General features: G+C 42.1%; 1 protein-coding gene across 1 annotated transcript; it reads left to right on the forward strand.

Moving 5' to 3' along the window:
* Positions 1-492: 492 nt before the first annotated feature.
* DLL1 (delta like canonical Notch ligand 1) lies at positions 493-16,496 on the forward strand. Its single transcript, XM_089529458.1, has 11 exons — positions 493-543; positions 1,480-1,809; positions 4,638-4,698; positions 5,051-5,308; positions 9,065-9,125; positions 9,925-10,055; positions 10,318-10,487; positions 10,602-10,818; positions 14,076-14,868; positions 15,013-15,127; positions 15,862-16,496. Exons 1-11 carry the CDS (start codon positions 493-495, stop codon positions 15,865-15,867), a joined length of 2,193 nt encoding a protein of 730 aa, XP_089385584.1. The 3' UTR covers positions 15,868-16,496.
* The last annotated feature ends 5,671 nt before the right edge of the window (positions 16,497-22,167 follow it).

A 22,167-nucleotide genomic window follows, 5' to 3' on the forward strand; every position in this document is an offset into this window, starting at 1 on the left:
TGGCTTTGCTCCCCCCCCCCCTCTCTTTCTCTCTTTCTCTGTGCTTCAATTTCCTTTTCTTCACCTTCCCTCCCTCCTTCCCCCCTTTCCTTCCTTCCTTCCTTCCTGGATTGAAGAAAGAAAGAGCCAAGCGTCAAAGCAGCCACTGAGAAGGAGAAGAAGAAGAAGAAAGAAGAAGAAGAAGAAAGGCCAGCCCAAGGTGCTCCTTCTTCAGACTTTAGTCCAGATTTTGCCTTTTTTCCCTCTTCCACCAAGAGGAGCTGTCACTCATTCACGGAAAACCCGAAGGAGCGAAAGGAGGAGAAGAGAGACTTGACTATATAGCCCTGCCTTCTTCGTTCTCTCCGGCCAAGAAGAAAGCAGCCTTGCCTCGACAGAGACTGCTTTTGTGCTGGTTGGTTTTTGGCTGACAGAAGATAAAAGGAGAAACAACACCAACAACACCAGATCTCTCTTGTTTCTTCCTTGGCAAGACTCCTCTTCCCGATCGCAATGGCTCTCTTGGCTCTCTTGGTCCTTTGCGTGCTACAGTTCCCCTGCCAGGTAAGCCCCCTCGGTCCCTTGCCATCTCTGTTCGGGGCAGAGAATGAATTGCCGTCGGGTCTTGGAAAGAGACGATTCTGAGACACTTGGGTTGCATCCACACTGGAGAAATAACTCGGTTTGGCACCGCTTTTGTGGCTCAAGCTATGGAATTCTGGGAGTTGGACTTTGTTGTGGCGCCCCACAACAAACTCCAACTCCCATAAACAATGTTCCTGGGATGTGTAGTTTTGCCAGGCGGCCAACCCTCGTTGGGCAGAGAGACTTGGCCGAAAAGACAGATCCCAGGATCCCATCCATAGAAGGGCGCCACGGCACTTTCCGGAAACTTTCTCAATGGTGTTGTATATGAACTGTATATCAGCGGGAGACTGTGTACACGATCGGTATACTGTTTGTGTCCCTTTGCGTACTCTTGGTTTGCATGTTTCTCAGCTGCATCGTGTTTGTGAGAGCAGAGGGGACGTCCTACGCAGATGACAGCACTCGCCCACAAGGAAGCCCGCCTTGCCCAGAGGGAACCATTGAGGAATACTTGCCCATACAGAATCATTGCGGCCCATAGGGAAACATTGGGCAAATATTCAGTGTTTACCTATGGGCAAGCATTCCCCAATGTCTCCTTATGGGCAAGGAATCCCCAATGTTTCCCTATGGACAAGCATTCCTTAATGGTTCCCTATGGACAAGGAATCCCCAATGCTTCTTTATGGGCAAGTCCTGACATTTGTTTCAGTACGTCCTGGATTGGGAGCTCCCTTTTAAAAAATGATTTTTTTGGGGGGAAGGTGATCCGCCTTGGGTCCCTTTGTGGGAGAAAGGCGGCCTAAAAAGGGAATGGGCATAGATCAGTCAAAGGGCTGGAGTTTTCTCCACCTGCCTCCAGGCAAGGCTTTCCTTCATGCCCCTCTCTTCTCCTTCCCTTCCCCTCCTTAGCTCCAGGCTTCGGGGGTCTTCGAGCTGAAGCTCCAGGAGTTTGCCAACAAAAAGGGCCTCCTGGGCAACCGCAACTGCTGCCCAGAGGGCTCCCCGGGGCCCGCCAGCCTCCAGCCCTGCGACTGCAAGACCTTCTTCCGCGTCTGCCTCAAGCACTACCAGGCCAGCGTCTCCCCGGAGCCCCCCTGCACCTATGGCAGCGCCGTCACCCCGGTCCTGGGTGCGAATTCCTTCAGCGTGCCAGACACTGCTTCTGCTGCTGCTGCCGCCGCCACCGCCGACCCCTTCTTCAGCAACCCTATCCGATTCCCCTTCGGATTCACTTGGCCGGTGAGTAGCCACGCTGCCTTGAACTATACGGCTGCATCCACACTGGAGAGATAATCCGGCTTTAACTCGGTCTGGCTCTTTGCTATGGAATTCAGCCTCAGGGGCAGGCAATGGCAAGCCTCATCTGAAAACATCTGGCCAAGAAACCCCCATGATAGGGCTTGCCTTAGGGTCGCTGTAAGTCGGAAATGACCTCAAGGCACCCAACACACACAGAAGATTGAGCCATGGCAGTTCAAGCAAACTGCATTAATTCTGTTAATAATAATAATAATAATAAGGTTTATTTATATCCTGCCTCTCTCTGCGGATTGAGGCGGGTTACAATAAAATGTCAATAAAATACATAGTACATATATTAGTACATATAAAGTACATGTATTAGTCAGTCTACCCAGGTTGGGAGGAATAACAGGATTCAAGCCATTGCCTCCTTGCTAATGAAGAAGCTGCCCTCCATTGGTTTCAAGAGAAATGTGGTTTTCAAGACAAATGTGGTTGTCTGGGGTTATAATAATGCTTGGACGGCTCCTCCCCTCACTGCAGTTTTTATTATTGGCACATGTGAGTTATTGGCAAATAACTGGGTGTGTCTTGGTCAGGATTGCTGTTCCATCAAGACAGCCTTTTAAGAACTTGGTTTAGTTAGCCAACTCTCAGGACATCTGCCCTCAAAGAAGATTGTTCTTTGTGCTTTCTTAATGGTTCTGGTGCTTGGGGAAGTTATTTTTGGAATAATAATAATAATAATAATAATAACAACCCTATAAGAAGGATTCTAGGGACAATACTCCCAAAGTAACTTTTCCAAGCCCTGAATGAAGGGTTTAATGAAAGAAAATGGTGTTTTTTTGTTTTTTTCCAAATATAGCTTCTTCTGTGGGAAGGACAATTGTGAGTTCTGATTAGAAGGAAGATAAAGTAGATCAGAAGTGGTGTGTGTGTTTCTGTATACACACTTTCTGTATACACACTCTTTTGGATGCTATGAGTAAACAAAGGCCTTGTTTTCAAGGAGGGGAGAGTTGGTAACCAAAATGACAGAGAGACTCGCAGCATCTTCAAGATGAGCAAATTTATTCTACAGGGAACTTTTGTAATAATAATAATAATAATATAATAATAATAATATTTATTTTTATACCGCCCTGTGGCAAACCAATCCGGGCGGTTGACAACAGTAAAATATAATATACAACAATTAAAAACACTTTATCCCTCCCCCCCTTAAGACAATATTAAACAGTATAACATATTAAAACACAATATCAAGCATAAAAACAGCAATTAAACTAAAAACCCTGACTTTTGTGGACTGTAACCTTCTCAAACTTGGGCTTTGCCACCTTTTCCCAACCCAAGAATCAATAGGCCTCCTTAAGGCCTTAGTGATGCTGCTGCCTGCCTAGGAGAGGAAAGATTAATGTTGTTGAGAAGGGAAGTAGCCAGATGTCTGGTTTGTGTGTGTGTGTGTGTGTTTTGGTAAGTTATGTTCTTTACTTTAAGCCACAGTCCTTTAGTTCAGAGCACTACATACCATAATGCATGCCTGAAACTTTAGAAGAGAGAGATGTTGTCACACCTTTGAGACTCACTGAGAAAAATAAGTTGGTAGCATAAGCTTTCATAGACTAAATATGTGTGTGGGTATATGCTTTCAAGTCACCTGTTGACTTATGGTGACCCCATGAATTTCATAGGGTTTTCTTTGGCAAAGAATCCTAAGAGATGGGTTTGCCAGTTGCTTCCTTTGAAATGTAGCCTACAGTACCTGGGATCCGTTAGCAGTCTCTCATCCAAGTACTCACCAGACTTGACCCTGCTTAGCTTGCAAGATCAGATGGAATCTGGTGCCTTTAGGGTATTTAGGTCTCTTCATCAGATGTCTGCAAAAGCTTAAGCTGCCAACTTCTTTCTCATCCTTTCAAAGGTGTTGCAAGGTCCCTTTGCATACTGACCCAGACTAACACATTTGAATTCTACTCCAGAGGAGAGATGCTGCCCTGCTGTCCTCCATTTTCTGATCTGGCAAGCCTGCTGATGGTGGCAGCTTGCTTGTCTCATCATTAGAAGCCTCAGCCAGTCATTTGAAGGGATGAAGAGAATGGAGAAGGCTGTGCGGCCCACCAGACTAGATAGTCATTCTACTCCCCTTGGCTTTCCATTATGGAAATGGCCATGTCATTGTCATTTTCAGGCTGAGATTCCCCAAGCCTTCATCTTCAGTTCCCTTGCCCCATTTACTGCCTCTTGGTTTGCCAAGGTGGAAAGCAAAGTTAATGTTGCATCCACACTGGAGAAATAACCCAGTTTGGCACTGCTTTAACTGCCCTGGCTGAGGGCTATGGAATTCTGGGAGTTGGTGTTTGTTGTGGGGCCCAGAGTGCTCCACTCAGCTCACAACAAACTCCAACTCCCAGAATTCCATAGCCCTCAGCCGGGGCAGTTAAAGCAGTGCCAAACCGGGTTATTTCTCCAGTGTGGATGCAGCCTAAAATGGGAAGCCAGAGAATAATGATTCCCCCACTGTCTCCAGGCCTCCCATTACCTTTGCATTCCCCCCTCTGTCTCTTCCCTGCTCTTTAAAAATGCCACATCCTGTGCAACCAGGCCTGAAAAAACAGGTCAGGAAGTGACTTTTCAAAAAGTGCTGCCATTTCCTTGAGGAAAGTGAAAACAGGTCAGAGTCAGGGGATCAAGCAAGTCACGCTGGCTGGCCGGGCACACATATTTCTGTCTCCGCAGCCTCCCCTGTGATCTGTTATTTTGCTGACTACAGACAGTTTGCTTTCGTTGTGGATTTTTATTTTTTTAATTGTGTTTTCCAGGGCACTTTTTCTCTCATCATTGAAGCACTACACACCGATTCCCCTGATGATCTCAACACAGGTAAATACTTCCTGGTTACATTCCAGAAGACTATTTATTTGTATTAGTCACAAGCCTACCTCCAGTAGCTGTCTCCTGCTGCTTTTTCACAATTGTGATCCTAAGCCACTTGCATGTAAGTCCCATGAGAGTCAGTGGGACATTGTAACCCATACAGAAGGCTGGGGGCTGTCCTAAACACTTAATGGTTTTTGCACACCTACTTTTAAAATCTGATATTAAAACCCAGACTCAGGCCCTCCAAGTTCCCAATTTCTAATGGTAACTTCACCCTTTCCATTGAATGAAGTGCATTTCTGTTTCTTCCCTGTCCTGCCCTGTCTACCTCTGTCTCCCCCATTCCCTTCTACAGAGAACCCAGAGCGTCTCATTAGCCGTCTGGCTACCCAGAGACATTTGACCGTTGGGGAAGAATGGTCCCAGGATCTGCACAGCAGTGGCCGCACTGACCTAAAGTATTCTTACCGTTTCGTGTGCGATGAGCACTACTATGGTGAAGGCTGCTCTGTCTTCTGTCGCCCCAGGGATGATGCCTTTGGCCACTTCACCTGTGGAGAGCGTGGGGAGAAAGTTTGCAACCCAGGCTGGAAGGGACAATACTGCACTGATGGTAAGTGTCCACAATGCAACTTTGGGTTGCCTTTCTTTTGTTCCCTGAGTGATGTTAGCACCAGTTCTGCTCTCTTTTGTGTGTGTGTGTGTGTGTGTGTGTGTGTATGCACATGATTTCAAGTCTCCTGTTGATTTATGGTGACCCCATGAATTTCATAGGCTTTTCTTAGGCAAGAACTACTCAGAGTTGGTTTGCCATTGCCTTCCTCTGAAACAGAGCCTGCAGCACCTGGTATCTTTTATTATTCCCCTATTCATGTATTAACTAGGCCTGACCCAGCTTCACTTCCAAGATCAGATGAGATCTGGTGCCTTTAGGGTATGTAGGCTCTTCACCTATATAGGTGCAAATGTGTCCTGGAAGGGCTTCCTGTTGCTGTCTCACAAAATGATTCATCTTCACCTGGAAGACTGACTTGCCAAAGAGAATGGAGGGAAAATTCTATCAAAATCTACCCCTTCCCCACTGTAAAGGTGTAGAATCCAGAATTCTGAACAACAGACTATGTTGTTTTCATGTGGCACAGCCAAAAATATTGGTTTGGGAAGCCTGCAGAAAATTTGAGAAAAATACTAATGTTATTTTTTCCCCATCACCAAAAAATAAAAAAAATAAAAATCAAGAATCTTAAGAATCAAGTAGGAATAATTTGGTCTTATTAGTTGATCTACTGAAGATGAGCAGCATGAATATAACCAAATAGTTCAGTAACTACTGAGCAGTCTAATCAGTTTGTTTTCTTCCAACTATATACTTGTTTTATAAGCAGTGGGAGGCAGTCTCCCTCTTAATAATGTCTTTCATAGTGAGATGGAAACATTAAGTGATCTAATACATTAAATTTTCACTGGCATTTCCAGCTCAGAATTGATATTTTATCTGTCAGTCTCTCGAGGTGCATCCACATTGCATAACTAGAGCGGATGGTTTCACTTCAAATGCCATGCCTTCATCTTATGGAATCTTGGAGTTTTGTATATTGGTGAGACACTTTGATTCTCTCTATTGAGCTGTAGTTTACTCTTCTGAATTACAGCATTAGAGCTCTCCATCAGAGAATTTGAAGTATTTCACTAAACTGCAAACTCCAAAGGTCCATAAGATGGAGTCATAGTAGTTAAAGTGGTATCAAAGTGCTAGTGTAGTTCAGATACACCTTAAAATTCTGATCACTATTAAATGTGAAGCTAAGGGGTTCTTACTGAAATATTTCTAAAAACGCATTCTACTATACTTATAAAATATATACTATGGTAATAGTTTAGGGCTATGCCAACCACAATGTGACAAATTAGTATGTATGTTTTCAGGTACCCCAGAACTTTTCATTAGGCTAGATGTAAACAAAATGGGAGTAGGAGGGAGAAGGAAAAGGCTGGGGCTGAAGCAATGGATTCTAACAAGTTTTTCCTTCTTCCTTCTTGGTTGGACTTATACATTTGAAAAACAGATTTTCAAAACTTTTCTTATGGCCAGCATAATTGTTTCTGGTCTTGATATCCTTAGCCTATTAATGTCCTCTTTTTTTCAAAAATCAAATTAACATAACTGTGGGAGAAGTTTAAATCTGCCTGTTGTACTAAGTGCTGTTATTGATACCAGAGTAGCAGAGTGAAGTAAGGTATGGATTTAAAATAGACCTGCTTTCCTCAATCTGACATCTTCCAGATGTGTGCACTACAGTTGCCATCATTGCAAGGAAGCATCACTGGCTGGGGAATATGGGAGATTCACTCCAGTGCATTTGTAGGTTAAACTACAGAAATACTTTGTGTCTCCACCTTCCTGTCTCTGCTTCCTCAAACACACACATTGGCTGCAGTGTGCATGTTTGAATGTACATTTGCAAGTACTGCTAGCCTGCAGAACTGAAGGAATTGAGGGGGGCAATCGTACTGAATATGGCCTAAGGCCATACTAAGTGTTGGTTGGAATCTCAGTAAGTGCACCACTTGTTGCTCTTGCCCAAGAAAGCTTTGGGTTTTCTGCCTCTTAAACAGAACTTCAGAAAATTCCTTTTTGAATGTCATCTTCCATAAACCCCCAGCCAGTATAGCCACTGAGAGATTCTATTTTTTTTAAAGATAACTTTCACAAACTCTTCTTATACAGCACTGCATATGGGGTCTAGTCACTTATGAAACTTGAGGAGACTTCCAAAATGTGATTGTGGTAGAGCATAGAAATCTGCTGTTCAAAAAAAGGGAAGAGTCAACTCGCCCACACACACACACACAGTAAGCATGTTGCAAGGTGTGCCTGTAATAGTTCTTTGGGTCCCGGCGATTATGATAAGAGATTCAGATGTGATTCCTCCTGCTGCTGTGTGTATATATTTGTTAAACTGTCTGTTTGACATAAATGCATTGGCAGGACTCTGAGCAGCTTATGGCTCTAGTTAATATAACAGGCAGAGAGTCTTGTTTTCCTTTTTTTTTTTTTTTTGAAATTCCACTCTTAGAGGAGAAGAGAATTAAAATACTGTTTGTAATGATGCTCTTTGAACCCTCAGTGATGCTGCCTTCTGAAGCAGTGGTTTGTGTACCCGCTTCATACTACTGTTTGTAGGGTTAGACCATTTTATTTTAAAAACAGCAACAAACACTCTAGGTTTTATGAGCACGTGAGTGCCTTTTTGAGGAGGTGTGGAGTGATGTCACCCTACAAGCAAAGCAAATAAATACATCTTCAGGCTTGCTGAATCCTCATCTTTGCTCCCGTTCCATCTGCTTTTTTTGTTGTGTGTGGAGACAATCTGATGATCCGTCCAACTTTTCCTCATCTTTTCCTCCTCCTTCTGGGCCCTCAGCATTGTCTCCCCCCCCCCCCCCAATGCCCCACGCACTTGCTTTGTTGAATTAAAACTTGCAGGGCCTGCTTAATGAGTTCCATAACCAGGCAAAGTAATGAGCAGAAGTCTTCCCTCCTGCCTTGCTCCCAACCTCCCTCCTGCTGGCCTGCTTACCTCTTTTTTCCTTCTGTCTATGCTTCCCCAACTTCCATTCCCCCCCCCCTTCTTCCCTTTTGGGTGTGTGTGTGTGCATGTGTGAAAGAACTTTAGACTTATTTATTTGAATAAGAAAAAAAGTTTCTCTCCCCCTGCTTCCCTACCCTTGCCAGAGAAATCACGCTCGTGCCATAGATTAGATCTGAGCAGGGATAGGCTGTTGAGGAAGCCCATCATGGCCTCAATTGGCTGCAAGAGGTTGGGGGGTATTGTTGCAGTGGGGCAGCTGCTGGGAGAGAATAGACAATAGAGCAGCTGTCCCGGCTGGCACCCTGCACACCAGCTGTCCACCCTTATCTGGGCGCGCACACACACAAGCGCATACACATACACACACACTTTCACACAGCTTCTGAGGATAGCGAGAGGAGGAGCTGTGTGCATAGAATTGGGGTGAGCCTGGGAGGGGGTGAGCGAGGCAGGGGGAAGAGGACTTCTGACCCTGACTGGGAAGAAAAGGCGGATGGGAGCTGTGGAGAAGGGAGCAATTGTGAGCCCTCTTTTGTCCGTGTGCAACTGTATTAAGAGGAATGTTCAGCCCTGGCAATAAGTAAAAGCAGCCACTGACTAAGGGAGATCAATACTCCTACCAAGGCCCGGAGATTAATTCAGCTGCTGTTAGCAACTCAGCCAGAGAGAAAAGGGAGTTATAAGCCCTTTGGAGCTTTGTGGGAGTGGGTCATGCTTCTTTTCACTGTAGTCTAAATTTCTTGGCTCCCCCCCTTCCTTTTTTGTGTGTTTTCCAGCAATTTGCTTGCCTGGATGTGATGAGCAGCATGGATTTTGTGACAAGCCTGGAGAATGCAAGTAAGTTTCTGGAACTCTTCTACTCCACCTCCACTTCCATCCTGCCCTTTGACCTGTACAGTGGATCTGAGAATCCTACAGAGATTATTTTAAACGTTCATGGCTTTTACCTGATGGTAATACATAACAACCAAACAATACTGAGTCAGAGATTTAGTTCAGAATGCAAGAATGGTCTAGTGCATTGCTCCTCGAGTTTTCTGACATGGGAGACTAGCATTTATTTTTTTCTGATGCATTAGGGATTGGAACCATAGTTTTACCTATTTGTTACAGTGGTTTATTTCTTTCCTGGAAACTCTATGCAGACCAGCAAATGATTGTTCACAGACCAGCACCAGTCCAGGGACCACTACTTTGAATCTTGCTTTAACATTCCTAGTTAGTTCACATTTTGTTGGAAGCAAAAGTTCAGTGGGGCTTCCTATCCATTACAATTTCCCCAAAGTTGGAACCCTCCAGCTTGGGGAAATGGTCTTGCTGGTTGGGGGACTCTGAAAATTGTAGTAAAAAAAGGGAAGTGAAGTAATGAAAAAACCTCCCATCATACATAATATTGTGTATGATAATACATAATAAAGGGTACCTTCATAAGCACTTCGTTCTGAGAAAGGATCAAATACTTTGATGTAGAATATTTATAATGGGATGTAAGTTTCTGTATTCAAATGTGAGATTAATGAAGGCAATAACATTGTTAGAAAGTTAATGATGCAGTTTAGGAGTATAACTTTCCTGAACTTTTAAAATGAAAGTTTGATTTGGTTTTTTATTTTTATTTTAAAATTAATTTTCATAGATGCCGAGTTGGTTGGCAAGGGCGTTACTGTGACGAATGCATCCGGTACCCAGGTTGCCTGCATGGTACTTGCCAACAGCCATGGCAGTGCAACTGCCAGGAAGGCTGGGGTGGTCTTTTCTGTAACCAAGGTAAGTTTTTCATTTTTAATAGGGCTGAATTCTTTTATTAGTTCCCAAGTAGGGTAGATCTATTGAATCAATGGACTCTATCTTATTTGTTGACATACCATTCATTTAATTGATTCACCTGGTGAACGTTAGTAGGAATTACTCAATAGTATTCAGGCCAGCAACAGAGTTTTTTTAGAATATCATCTGACTAAAGCCATGGTATATCATTGCAAAGGCACATGGATCCTTACTAGTGTACCTCTTTTTGTGTGTTCTGCAGATCTCAATTACTGTACGCACCATAAGCCTTGCAAGAATGGAGCCACTTGTACCAACACTGGCCAAGGGAGTTACACCTGTTCTTGCCGTCCTGGTTACACTGGTTCCAACTGTGAGATAGAAATCAATGAATGTGATGCCAGCCCTTGCAAGAACGGAGGGAGCTGTACTGTAAGTTTCAAAATACATACATCTATAATAGATGGGAGACAAGTTTTACACTCTTTATCAACATACTGTGACGACAATACCATTTTCTGAGTGCCATGCTTTTCTTTGTAACAGGATCTTGAAAACAGCTATTCCTGCACCTGTCCACCTGGCTTCTATGGTAAAAATTGTGAGCTGGGTGCCATGACTTGTGCTGATGGGCCCTGCTTCAATGGAGGGAGGTGTACGGACAACCCTGAAGGTGGATACAGCTGCCGTTGCCCAGTGGGTTATTCTGGATTTAACTGTGAAAAGAAAATTGACTATTGCAGCTCGAATCCATGTGCTAATGGTAAGCCAAACAAAGCATTTATATTATTATATATTTATATTATTGGGCATTCTGCCATGAACTTTAATAAGTAAGTCAACTTCCCATTGATTTTCATTTGACATGCTATGATATGGAGTCCCATTTGAACAGCCAAAGATAAGAGTCAAGCAAAGAGAAGCAGTTGTTACAGGGGGAGAGATATGCAGCCCTAAGCCTACAACTTCCTATTTGAAAGGAAAGCCCACTTTGCTCTGTGGGGCTTATGCCTGAACAGAGCTTGGAGAAGTTAGTTTTGACACTGAAACTCCCAGTATACCCCAGCCAATAGCTGGGGGATTATGGGAGTTGTAGCTGCTGGCTGGGGTATTCTGGGATTTCTGGTCTACAGAGTAACATCTCCAGCATCCCTGAGTGGGTTCAGAGAACTGCAACTTTCTTGCAGCCTTCATGTGCCATGTCAGAGAAAACAAGCTCGTGTAATTATCTACATTTTTGTAATAGGTAAATGTTTGCCTTGGTATTTTTGAAGAATGTTGTTTAGTTTGGGTGGAGCTTTATGATTTTTTTGTGGCATGTTGTGATCTTTTTTAAAAAAATCCTTTCTAAGTAATTCTCAAAAAGGCTTCCAAACTTGTTGACAAACAAAGCAAAGAAAATGGCAGTTTTAAAATTATACTTTATATAACTATCCTATTGGAAGGCTCCACTCTCATCACTAAAGGGGACAACAGCTTCAAACTATGAGCACAATAGTTTTGGGGGGATAGACTTAAGAGTTTGACTTAAATATTTATGAACTTAATTGGCTCATGGGTTTTATCTGTATCCTATGTAGAATGTTTCTGGGAGAACATGAACGCCTCTTTAATAAAGTTGATGTTCTTTGTCCATGTATCTGGCAATAAGTTCCACTGAACTCTATTAGACTTACTTCAGAGGCCCATATACAATTGAACATCATGTCACCCTTTCCTGCAAAAGTTCTGTGTTGGTGGATGTTATGCTCTATATAGACTTCTCCAACTCATCACTCTCCAACTATATTGGCCTGCAGCTCCCATCAGCACTAGCTAGTATTGCCAATAGCTATGTTGGGTAAAGATGATGGGAGTAGTGATAGAGACCCCCTGGTTGGCAAAGTCTGACCTAGGGGTGGATTTATCTCAGGAGTGTAGTTACAGGGTGTGTGTCAAAAGGAAGGCATTCTCCCCCAAATAAGAATTATGTCCCCCAGAAAATTTTCCTTCAGTTCTCCAATTTTTGAATTGCAAGGAGTGGGGCATGGAAAATGCTTTACATTTTGAACCATTACATTTTCTATGTTCACATTCCTTTGGTCATTTTGCTTCTCCTTTTCTTGTGATGCCTAAACTCCATTTTTAAATGACCAGCTTGTAAGTTACTGCAATGCTAGAAATTTGGGGACTGGAGCTAAAATATAATGTTAGGGAGCTAAAATTCTTAATGGAGGGTGGGTAAAGCAGCTGCCATGAAGCTACACATTGTCAGCTGAATCAAATCATTACGTTTTTCTTGGAATCTCTCACTTCAGGCTATGGGTGGAAAGTTCATGGCTAAACGCTCCTTAAACCTAGAAAACTAGTCTGACATAGATTTAGGCCTGTTACAGACTGCCAAAATAAAGCTGCTTCGGGTCTCTTTGGAGGTATGCTATTTAAATGATGCATGGGTCCTAAGAGTCCGGAGGTCGCACCAAAGCCACACTCCATTCCTAAGCACCGGAGTGCAGCTTTGGTGTAGCTTCCGGATTCTTAGGATGCATACATCATTTAAATAGCATACAGTACCTCCAAAGAGACTTGAAGCAGCTTTATTTTGGCAGTCTGTAACAGGCCATTGTCTTACTATCCAAAAGAAATTTGATTGGATTGAGCCCACTAATGATAATGTAAATAAAATGGGAGGGGAAAAAATGTAAGTGTATAGTCACATGTGATTTCCATGGGCATTTCCTTACCAGTTGTAACTGCAAATGTCACTACAGCAAAGTGCAATTGCAATTTCATGAATGATTGCCTTGTGACTGCTAACCGTTGATTGATTTACCTGTATAATGGTAGAGCTCGATAGAGTGTTGTGATGTTGCCATAAAGGCTGAACAAACTCTGGGAATGAACTATTGTTTTTTAAACAATGTGCTGGGAGTTCATTTCTCAGATTCATAATCTGGCATTTGAGTGAGAGGATCAAGCTCCAACATGTGTGGGCCACTAAAGATGTTGATGAATGCAGGTAGCAGAACCTGTTAGATCTTTTGAGGATAAGGAGCTTGAGTGAGATGGCCAAGTCAGTGAGATGGCATTTGGATTGCCTCCAATTGTATGATTAAAAAAAGAATCAACCACAAATTTGGTTTTGGTTTAGTGCATGTTTAATAAGTAAGATAATATTACGCTTCAGAACTTGTTTAAGTTTAAGGAATTATGGATGAATTGGATACCCTGGCATTTTTATAACTTTGTATTTAAAGATCAGGACAACTGCCTGGCATTCAGGCCATGGCCTGACTTGGGCATTATTCCCTCTACATTGTAGGAGCCACTTATTCTGAAATGCCGGAGCAATCAGATATTATCTCTGACACATGCAGCTCCAAAACTTCTTTCTTTCTTTAAGAATATGTTTAGTGAGAAGAATAACTATCAGTAATATCCCATGAATCCCAAATGCATTACATCCATTATAGTCCTTGAAAAATTCTGTTAAGACATGTCTTTATTAATTATAGGAACCTGATTACAGTAAAAATCATACAACTGACTCATGGAATGGACCTTTTGATACTTTTTATGAGTTATGTCAAAATTGTGGATTGTAGTGAACCTTAGCAAGTGTCATGTCTTGATGGCCACTAGTTGCATGTTTCAGAGTGAATTTCATATTACCCCATGCCCCAAACTGTGTATCATTCACCTGGAAAGGGCCAGTAGGTCGTGAAGCATCTACTTTGCCAAATCTTGATCAAATATGTTGTAAGTAGGGAACAGGAAGGCTGTATTGAGTAGTAGGCAAGAACATTAGGCTTTGATCCCTGATAGCTGGATTGAGATCTTGATCTTGCCATAAAATTTGTGGGTGATTGTAGGACTGTCACAGTCTCTTCCCAATCTACTGATGAGGTTGTCATGAGGATAAAGTAGGAAATCCCACATACTCCTGGGAGTGGAAAAGAAGATTGGATGCAAATGCAGTAGATAACAAAGCTGTCACTTGCTGCCTGGATATTTATCATTTATCTTTCCAATATTTTGCAGGAGCTCAGTGTGTTGACCTTGGGAATTCCTATATATGCCAATGTCAGGTTGGCTTCACTGGAAGACACTGTGATGATAATGTGGATGACTGTGCATCTTTTCCTTGTTTCAACGGTGGGACCTGCCAAGATGGAGTTAATGATTATTCTTGTACCTGTCCCCCGGGATACAGTGGAAAGAACTGTAGCACTCCTGTCAGCAAATGTGAACATGGCCCTTGTCATAATGGGGCTACTTGCCATGAGCGAAACAACCGCTATGTCTGTGAGTGCGCTCGTGGATATGGAGGCCTCAACTGCCAGTTCCTGCTTCCTGAACCACCCCAGGGAGCAGTTGTTGTTGATATAACAGAGAAGTACACTGAAGGCCAGAGTTCCCAGTTTCCTTGGATTGCAGTGTGTGCTGGAATTATTCTAGTCCTCATGCTCTTGCTGGGTTGTGCTGCCGTTGTCGTCTGCTTCCGGCTCAAAATGCAGAAGAGGCAGCATCAGCCAGATGCCTGCAGGAGTGAAACTGAGACCATGAACAACTTGGCCAACTGTCAGCGGGAGAAGGACATTTCCATAAGTGTCATTGGTGCCACCCAAATTAAGAACACCAATAAGAAAATAGACTTCCACAGTGACAGTGCTGACAAAAACGGTTATAAAGCCAGATACCCATCAGTGGATTACAATTTGGTGCATGAACTCAAGAATGAGGACTCTGTGAAAGAGGACCACAGCAAATGTGAAGCTAAGTGTGAAACATATGATTGTGAGGCAGAGGAAAAAACCACAGTACAGCTAAAGAGGTAAGTCAAGGACAGGTTCAAGTGTTCAAGTGTACCGAACAGTGGTGGTGGATGTTTGTTTATTTTGCGATAGGGGGAACATGTTTCCTTTGCTTCCAGAAGCAGCCATTTCATTATTGTGTTTGTTTGTTTTTTCATTTACAGTGAAACATCTGAAAGGAAACGACCAGAATCTGTATATTCCACTTCAAAAGACACAAAGTATCAGTCGGTGTATGTTATATCAGAAGAGAAGGATGAATGCATCATAGCAACGGAGGTTAGTATATTCTTGGGCTCAAAAGAGAAACCTTTTGGTATATGTTTCCAGCTGACCCTGAGCCAACCAGCACATTTCCTTTCACCTATCAGAGTTGTATCAGCTTCACAGTAGGCAAAGCTGGATCCTACTTGAGCTTACTTTAAAAATTTGAGTTTCATCATATTATGCAACTTATGAAAGAAATGCATAGTAAAGTATCTTGTTGGAACTGTACCAGTTCAGTGCTATTGAACCATCTATTCATTTTAGTGAATTGTATTGCCTTCTGAATTAGATCTAGTTACTGTCAGTGATACGGAATCAAGAGTGAGTATTCTGGAAGCGAAACGTACCAAATATGAAGTGTTGTGATATAAGGGCACACTTCATGCGGCATTTTTGTCTGAGAAAGGAGAGGACTATATATGAACAGTTGGTCATGGTGTGTTCTTCATTAAAAGAATTAGGTCTTCCTTCTGTGAAGGAGCCATCAGCCATGCAACAAAAATTATTAGCCCTTAGAAATTATTACAGCCCAACTTGTAGTACATGCATCTAGAATAATCATGGTAGGGGTAAGCAAAATATCAAATTCCATATGTTTTTGCCTGGAGGAGGGTGGTGTCTTATCAGAGGTGACCAGAAGAGTAATATTAGACATCAAACCTCAATGCAGCTGATCTCTGTATCTTCTGATCATCATTGCATCCATTCATCCTGTCTCTCCTTCTCTCCTTTTCAATTCTCTGCAGGTGTAAAGGAAAGATGATGATATGGCAAAATTGTTGTTCTGAAACAATTTTCAAAGGTGATATGCCCCAATGAATGCTGCTGAACATGGAAAGGGAGAAAGATTCCTTCACTGACTGCTGCTGAGAAACTAAATTCAGGCTGAGCTGGTTCTCTACTGAAGTTAGCAAAAGTGACTGCAAATAATACATGGTGGACACTAGGCCAGGGTCTGTGTTCAAAGATACCTGTTGCACTGCCTTTTATGAATATTTATCATTGCACTATGGTCAGTTGCTTTTATTCCTATATATATTTAAATGAATGGACTTAATTTCCTCCATAAGAAGCATGCACTGCCTGAAGTGTATATTTTGGATTCTTATGAGCCAGTCATTTCTTGAATTAGAGCTACAAACACTGCCTTTATTGTCCTTTTTTATACTAAAACGTGTTTTTACTAGGTGGGGGAAAAAGTGTGTTATTTTTTTTAATCTGTAAAAATTATTTTCAGGATATTTGTAAATCTTGAGTATTTTGTGATGTTTTTTTTAATAATTTAATTTTTTTGGTAAATATGTACAAAGGCACTTCCGGGTCTATGTGACTATATTTTTTGTATATAATGTATTTATGGAATATTGTGCAAAATGTTATTTGAAGGTTTTTTTTACTGTTTTTGTTAATGAAGAAATTCATTTTTAAAATATTTTTCCAAAATAAATATTATTAATGATATCCAAAGCATTTTTTCTTTGTAAAACACTGTTTAACCAAATTCTCTCCTTCATTCTGCTAGAAGCTTTTATTAACATGAAAGCAAACTGGTGTGTGTGTGTGTTATGGGTGGAGGAGTACATAATAGCCCTAGTTCAATTTGTGACAAATCTCTTCAAAGATCTTCTTGGACAGTAGCACTGAGAGATATCCTTCATTTGAGACTCTGACAAAGCTTGGGAAAAAGTAATTTTTGGGACTACAGCTCCCAGAGTTCCCCAGCTAGTTTGACGAACATGGCCATTGGTTATGTTGGCTGGAGAATTTTAAAGTTGCAGGCTGAAGAAGTCTTTTCTTTCCACATTGTGGACTCTGGATAGCTATCACCATGGCACTTGAACAAAGGCTTAACCTACCGAATATACTTGACTATAAGTTGAGGACAGGTGTTGGAGCCAAAATTATGGATTTTTATATGACCCGTGGATAAATCAAAGGTAAAACCTAGCAGCGTGTAACAAAGGATGTAAAAGACGAAGCAAAGGAAAACTATGCTTAGAACTTTTCTTTTTACAAACATAACTGTGCTCACCCTAAATGCTAGATGGATGAGATAGCAGAGGGGGTTGGTGCTTCTTTTAGGTGCTCTGAGAAGGGATTGAGCTCTCACCTTTCACCAGGGAATGGTTCCTTTTTTTGATAAGAGTTAAAGTATAGTACTTACGTTGACCCATGGATAAGTCGACCCAGGTTTTTGGGATCAATTTTTTTGACTAAAATTTCATAAGTATATACAGTAAATGGACCAGTAATCTGTAAGGCTGCCCTATTTCATTTATTCGTTCATTCATTCATTTGGGCATTGAGCCATGAAGTTCCATGCAAAGAACTGGACACCCAGCTGAGGCTCTCTCACTGTTGGTTGTAGCAAGTGAAAACATCTCTGTCTGTGGAGATTTGCCATTCCATTGCTAGCACTGAAAAACCTTGTGCTTTCATGGATTTTTGGTCTTTGGCCATAACTGAGTGCCAGGCTCATGCTAGGGCCATTGTAAATTATAGGACTTGCACAGGAGCACGTCCTGAATCCTCTTGAGTGTTTTTAAAAATAATTTCTGGCAGGATCAAGCAGATTCTTGTGGCTGTGTGGAAGAGCTGACACGCTAATGTTAGACAAGTTTAGGTTTATAAAATGATGGTGAAAACACATTCTGCACATGCTCAGTATGCTCCGATGTATATGTAAGCTTTAGGTCCTTAAACTGAACACCTGTTGTGAGCTGCACTGCAATTTGCATTCTATACCCTTTAAGCAGTCATGTTTACTTGGTCTGACATGATGCAAGTTTTAGATTTTTATCAATAGATTAACTCTAGTGGAAAAATTATTTTAAGCAAGCAGCCCAAAATCTGCTATTACACTGTAGGTATGGAAATGGGCATATATGGAAAGAAGTTAGGTAAATTTGTTAATGTTCCACTAAGGACGGTACAAATAAGACCTTCGTACAAGCAACGGCAAAAGCCATGTTAAGTGATCCAGATGATTTTTCAGCATTGCACATGTTTGCATACTTTGTTTAAGTGCATCTAAGTAGCTCAAAGATGGAATGCATGAAATGTGTGATGCATAGTCAAATGCTGCAAACCTGAACACAGGTTTCTTTATATCCCATTAATTCAGATGGGACTTAAAGGACTGAACTATTGTCAGATCAGTCCAGGGCATTCTCATCTGTTTACTGATTCTTCCAAGTGAAACTAGAATAGAACTGCTCTGAAATTCTGCCACTTGGCTCAGAATATTTGGCAATGATCTTGCTTCCAGAGAAAGGTGTTTGAAAAGCAATTCTCTCATTTTCTTGTTTATGTAAGCCCTACCTAGATATTAACCTACTTACCAGTATACTTACCTTTAGACAACCACTTTCCATATGTAGGTCTGGCTACTCAGAGCTTTTTTGGAAAAGAGGCAAACCACATTGCCCACAAAAACATGACTTGTTTGGCTCTTAAACATATAGCATGTAGTTAAGTGACACTTCTTTTTTTGTCTCTGAAATATTTCATCTGGTTTACATCCCAAGCTTTTCCCAGTATGAGAACTCAAGAGGCTTGTAAATGATGCTAAGTGTACTTGATTCACACTGGAGACCCATCACACATAGGTGGAAATATTTTAAGTCTTCCAGTTTTCCCCCTGAAATCCTCCCTAGCAGGGTTGAAAAATGGAGATGACCCCAGTGGCACTTATTTATGCTTCCCCTCCTGTTTTAGCCCTTGTATGAGTGGGGCAAATTGCAGAAGAGTTGGTAAGAAGGTCTGAGAGGAGAGGAATAAAACTTACCTGACTGTGTACAGTGGTCCTGATCCAGATCATGGCCAGATATTATTTATTTTATATATACAGATTGGGTCTTCCTTTTCTGAAATGCCTGGGGCCAGAAGTGTTTTGGATTTTGGAATATTTGCATATACACAATGAGATATCTTAGACATGAGTCCAGTTCTGGGCACCACAATTCAAAAAGGACATTGAGAAACTAAAGCGTGTCCAAAGGAGGGTGACTAAAATGGTGAAGGGTCTGGAAACCATGTCCTATGAGGAAAGACTCAGGGAGCTGGGGATGTTTACTCTGGAGAAGAGAAGGTTAAGAGGTGATATGATAGCCCTGTTTAAATATTTGAAGGGATGTCATATTGAGGAGGGAGCAAGCTTGTTTTCTGCTGTTCCAGAGACTAGAACGTGGAACAGTGGATGCAAGCTAAAGGAAAAGAGATTCCATCTCAACATTTAGGAGGAACGTTCTGACAGTAAGGGCTGTTCGACAGTGGGACACACTCCCTCAGAGTGTAGTGGAATCTCCCTCCTTGGAGGTCTTTAAGCAGAGGCTGGATGGCCATCTGTCGGGAATGCTTTGATTTAGATTTCCTGCATGGCAGGGGGTTGGACTGGATGGCCCCTGTGGTCTCTTCCAACTCTATGATTCTATGATTCTATGAGTCCCAAATCCAAACATGAAATCATAGAATCATAGAGTTGGAAGAGACCACAAGGGCCACCCAGTCCAACCCCCTGCCATGCAGGAAATCTAAATCAAAGCATCCCCGATTCATGTATCATTTTTATATAACTTACATATATAGCCTGAAGGTAATTTTATACAGAATATTTTAAATAATTTTGTGTATGAAACAAACTTTGTGTACACACAACCATCAGAAAGCAAAGGGGTCACTATCTCAGTCATCCATGTGGATAATTTTGGATTTTGGAGTATTTCAGATTTCACAATTCTGAAGGGAGACTCCCACACTTCTTCCAACATAGTGAGACAGAAAAACAAACAAACCAGCTAGCAGTCTTAAACTGCATGCTATGGCTTAGAGCCTATATGTGAAGCTCTGCCATGGCAGAACTATAATAGCTCCATTCTCTCCCCTACTGCTCCCCTGCATGGCTCTTTAGTGGCCAGTGGAGGGTGGGGGATTTCTGAGAAGTATCTGGCTATGTGACGATAGCAGTACAATGACATCATCTTCCAGGATGTCTGTAGGACTCTCAGGAGCTCCTGAAAGATGCCTTCATCATTGTGTGTCTGTTGTAGCCACAGCCAGATGCTTCACAGTCTTCTCCCACTCTCTACCAGATATGCCTGGAGTGTGTGTGTGTGTGTAGCATTACAAAGGGATTTGGGATTGTTGTGTGAGGGAGGTAGAGAATTATGACCCCTACAACATCAAAAACAATAAAAGATAAATGCAGGCATTAAGCTGGACTTTGTGCATGCCACTGATAGGATCCCAGCCTATGTATTCATGCAACATATAGGTGATTCACAGAAAGGCAAGAACAACATGCATCAAGCAAGAATGCAGCCTCATTGCTCACTTTTTCATGATTGAGCTCTTGTCTGCCTTTGGCATTTTTAAGATGACCTTTGGTTTTGAAGAAATAAACCCGAGTGATATCTGATGGGGGTTTCCATCAGAATGTATCAAAAGTGACAGTATCTAGAAATTGAAATGACTGCCTATAGGGCCCATACAGACAGGCCAAAATAAAGCTGCTTCGGATCACTTTAGAGGTATGCTGTTTAAATGCTGCTTGCGTCCTAAGAGGCTGGAAGTCACACCAAAGCCACACTCCTGTCCTAAGGACTGGAGTGCAGATTTGGTGCAGCTTCCGGCCTCTTAGGACGTATGCATCATTTAAAAAGCATACCTCCAAAGTGACCCGAAGCAGCTTTATTTTGGCCTGTCTGTAAGGGCCCAAAGCTGGGTGGGGGGAAGGGGGCTAATCCAAAGAAGTAAACTTCCCAAGCTCTGTAGCCATGCCTAACAGGAGTAGCAGTCCAACAACATCTGGATATACCTGAAAGTATATGAAAGGGTATGTTGCTACTATGGAGCATGAAAGTATAGGGTAGTGGTTCCTAACTTTTGATCTGCCAAGTGTTTTGGACTTCAACTCCCAGAAGCCCCAGTCAGCCTGGCCAACAGTCAAGGACTTTGGGAGCTGAAGTTCAAATCATCTGGAGGACCCAAGTTTGGGAACCACTGGTATATGGTACTGCTATGGAGCAATTTATTTCTTTATTCAGTGGCCAGAATTCATCTGATATCTGCTTGACACAATTATCTTGAAGAAGGGAGTACTTTCAAGATACCCTAAAGCATGAGAATCCATTGAGGTCGTTTTAAAGCCAGTGAGTCACCATGGCAGCATGTGCACTGTAGGCCAAAGTTCTAGCAGTCATGTTGATTTCTAAAGAACAATAACAAAAAATCCCAATCATGAGACATGATTGGTTCTTTATTGGCTCTACTGATTATTAAAGTTTCTGGATTAATACCCATACCTGAAAAACAGGCTTATATGTCTCAGACTAGTATTGTATTCTGTGTCTTACCTTTCCTGTTCTTCTAGTTGGCATACAGCACACAAAAATGTCTAACAATTGAGCACTGTGCAGGGATTGGATGTGATGGCCCATGAGGACCCTTCCAACTCTATGATTCTATGATTCTAACAACTGCAATATTTGCATAAGGCATAAAATCCTTAAGAATGGGTATATTGGCACAGCCCTAACATTGCGCTGATGCATCCTTCCCAGGAACCTGAGATCTGGGGTGATTTTAGACCAAAGCCTGTGCAGATGCATGGTTCTGCCCTATCTCAGTACATTTCCATGCTTGGCATGCTACTACACTTTTTTATGGCAAAAGCTAACTGCTGCAGTCTCTCCTAGCTTGGCTGTTCTTCCTCATTAGTAGTTTTTGCCATCTTGACCACACTCTTATGTTGCTTGTCAACTGAGTTTTGGTTTTAAGCTGTGAAATGCCTGAGGGCATGCCACTGTTCTTTTCTTTGGTGCTAGAAGTGTGGGACTGATTGGCGACTCCTTCTTTGCCCTTTAATTGTAATGGCCCGATAGAGCAGCTGCAGAAAAAATTAGTTTTTCTCTTCAGAATAGGTAATAGAGGCACCCCCCCACATGCCAACAAGCAAGAACATATATATACAGTGGTACCCCGGGATACGAATTGACCGCGTTACGAAATTTCCGGGGTACGAAAAAGTTAGATTTAAAAAAACTGTTCCGGGT

Source organism: Sceloporus occidentalis, unplaced genomic scaffold (assembly GCF_023333645.1).
Source record: "Sceloporus occidentalis isolate IW3139 unplaced genomic scaffold, rSceOcc1.0.p SCAF_6, whole genome shotgun sequence".
Lineage (NCBI taxonomy): Eukaryota > Metazoa > Chordata > Lepidosauria > Squamata > Phrynosomatidae > Sceloporus > Sceloporus occidentalis.

Coding starts and splice junctions, on each gene's coding strand:
- DLL1 (XM_089529458.1), top strand. CDS start 493: ATGGCTCTCTTGGCTCTCTTGGTCCTTTGCGTGCTACAGTTCCCCTGC. Junction 10,056..10,317: donor TGGTCTTTTCTGTAACCAAG/GTAAGTTTTTCA, acceptor TGTGTTCTGCAG/ATCTCAATTACTGTACGCAC. Junction 14,869..15,012: donor ACCACAGTACAGCTAAAGAG/GTAAGTCAAGGA, acceptor TTTCATTTACAG/TGAAACATCTGAAAGGAAAC.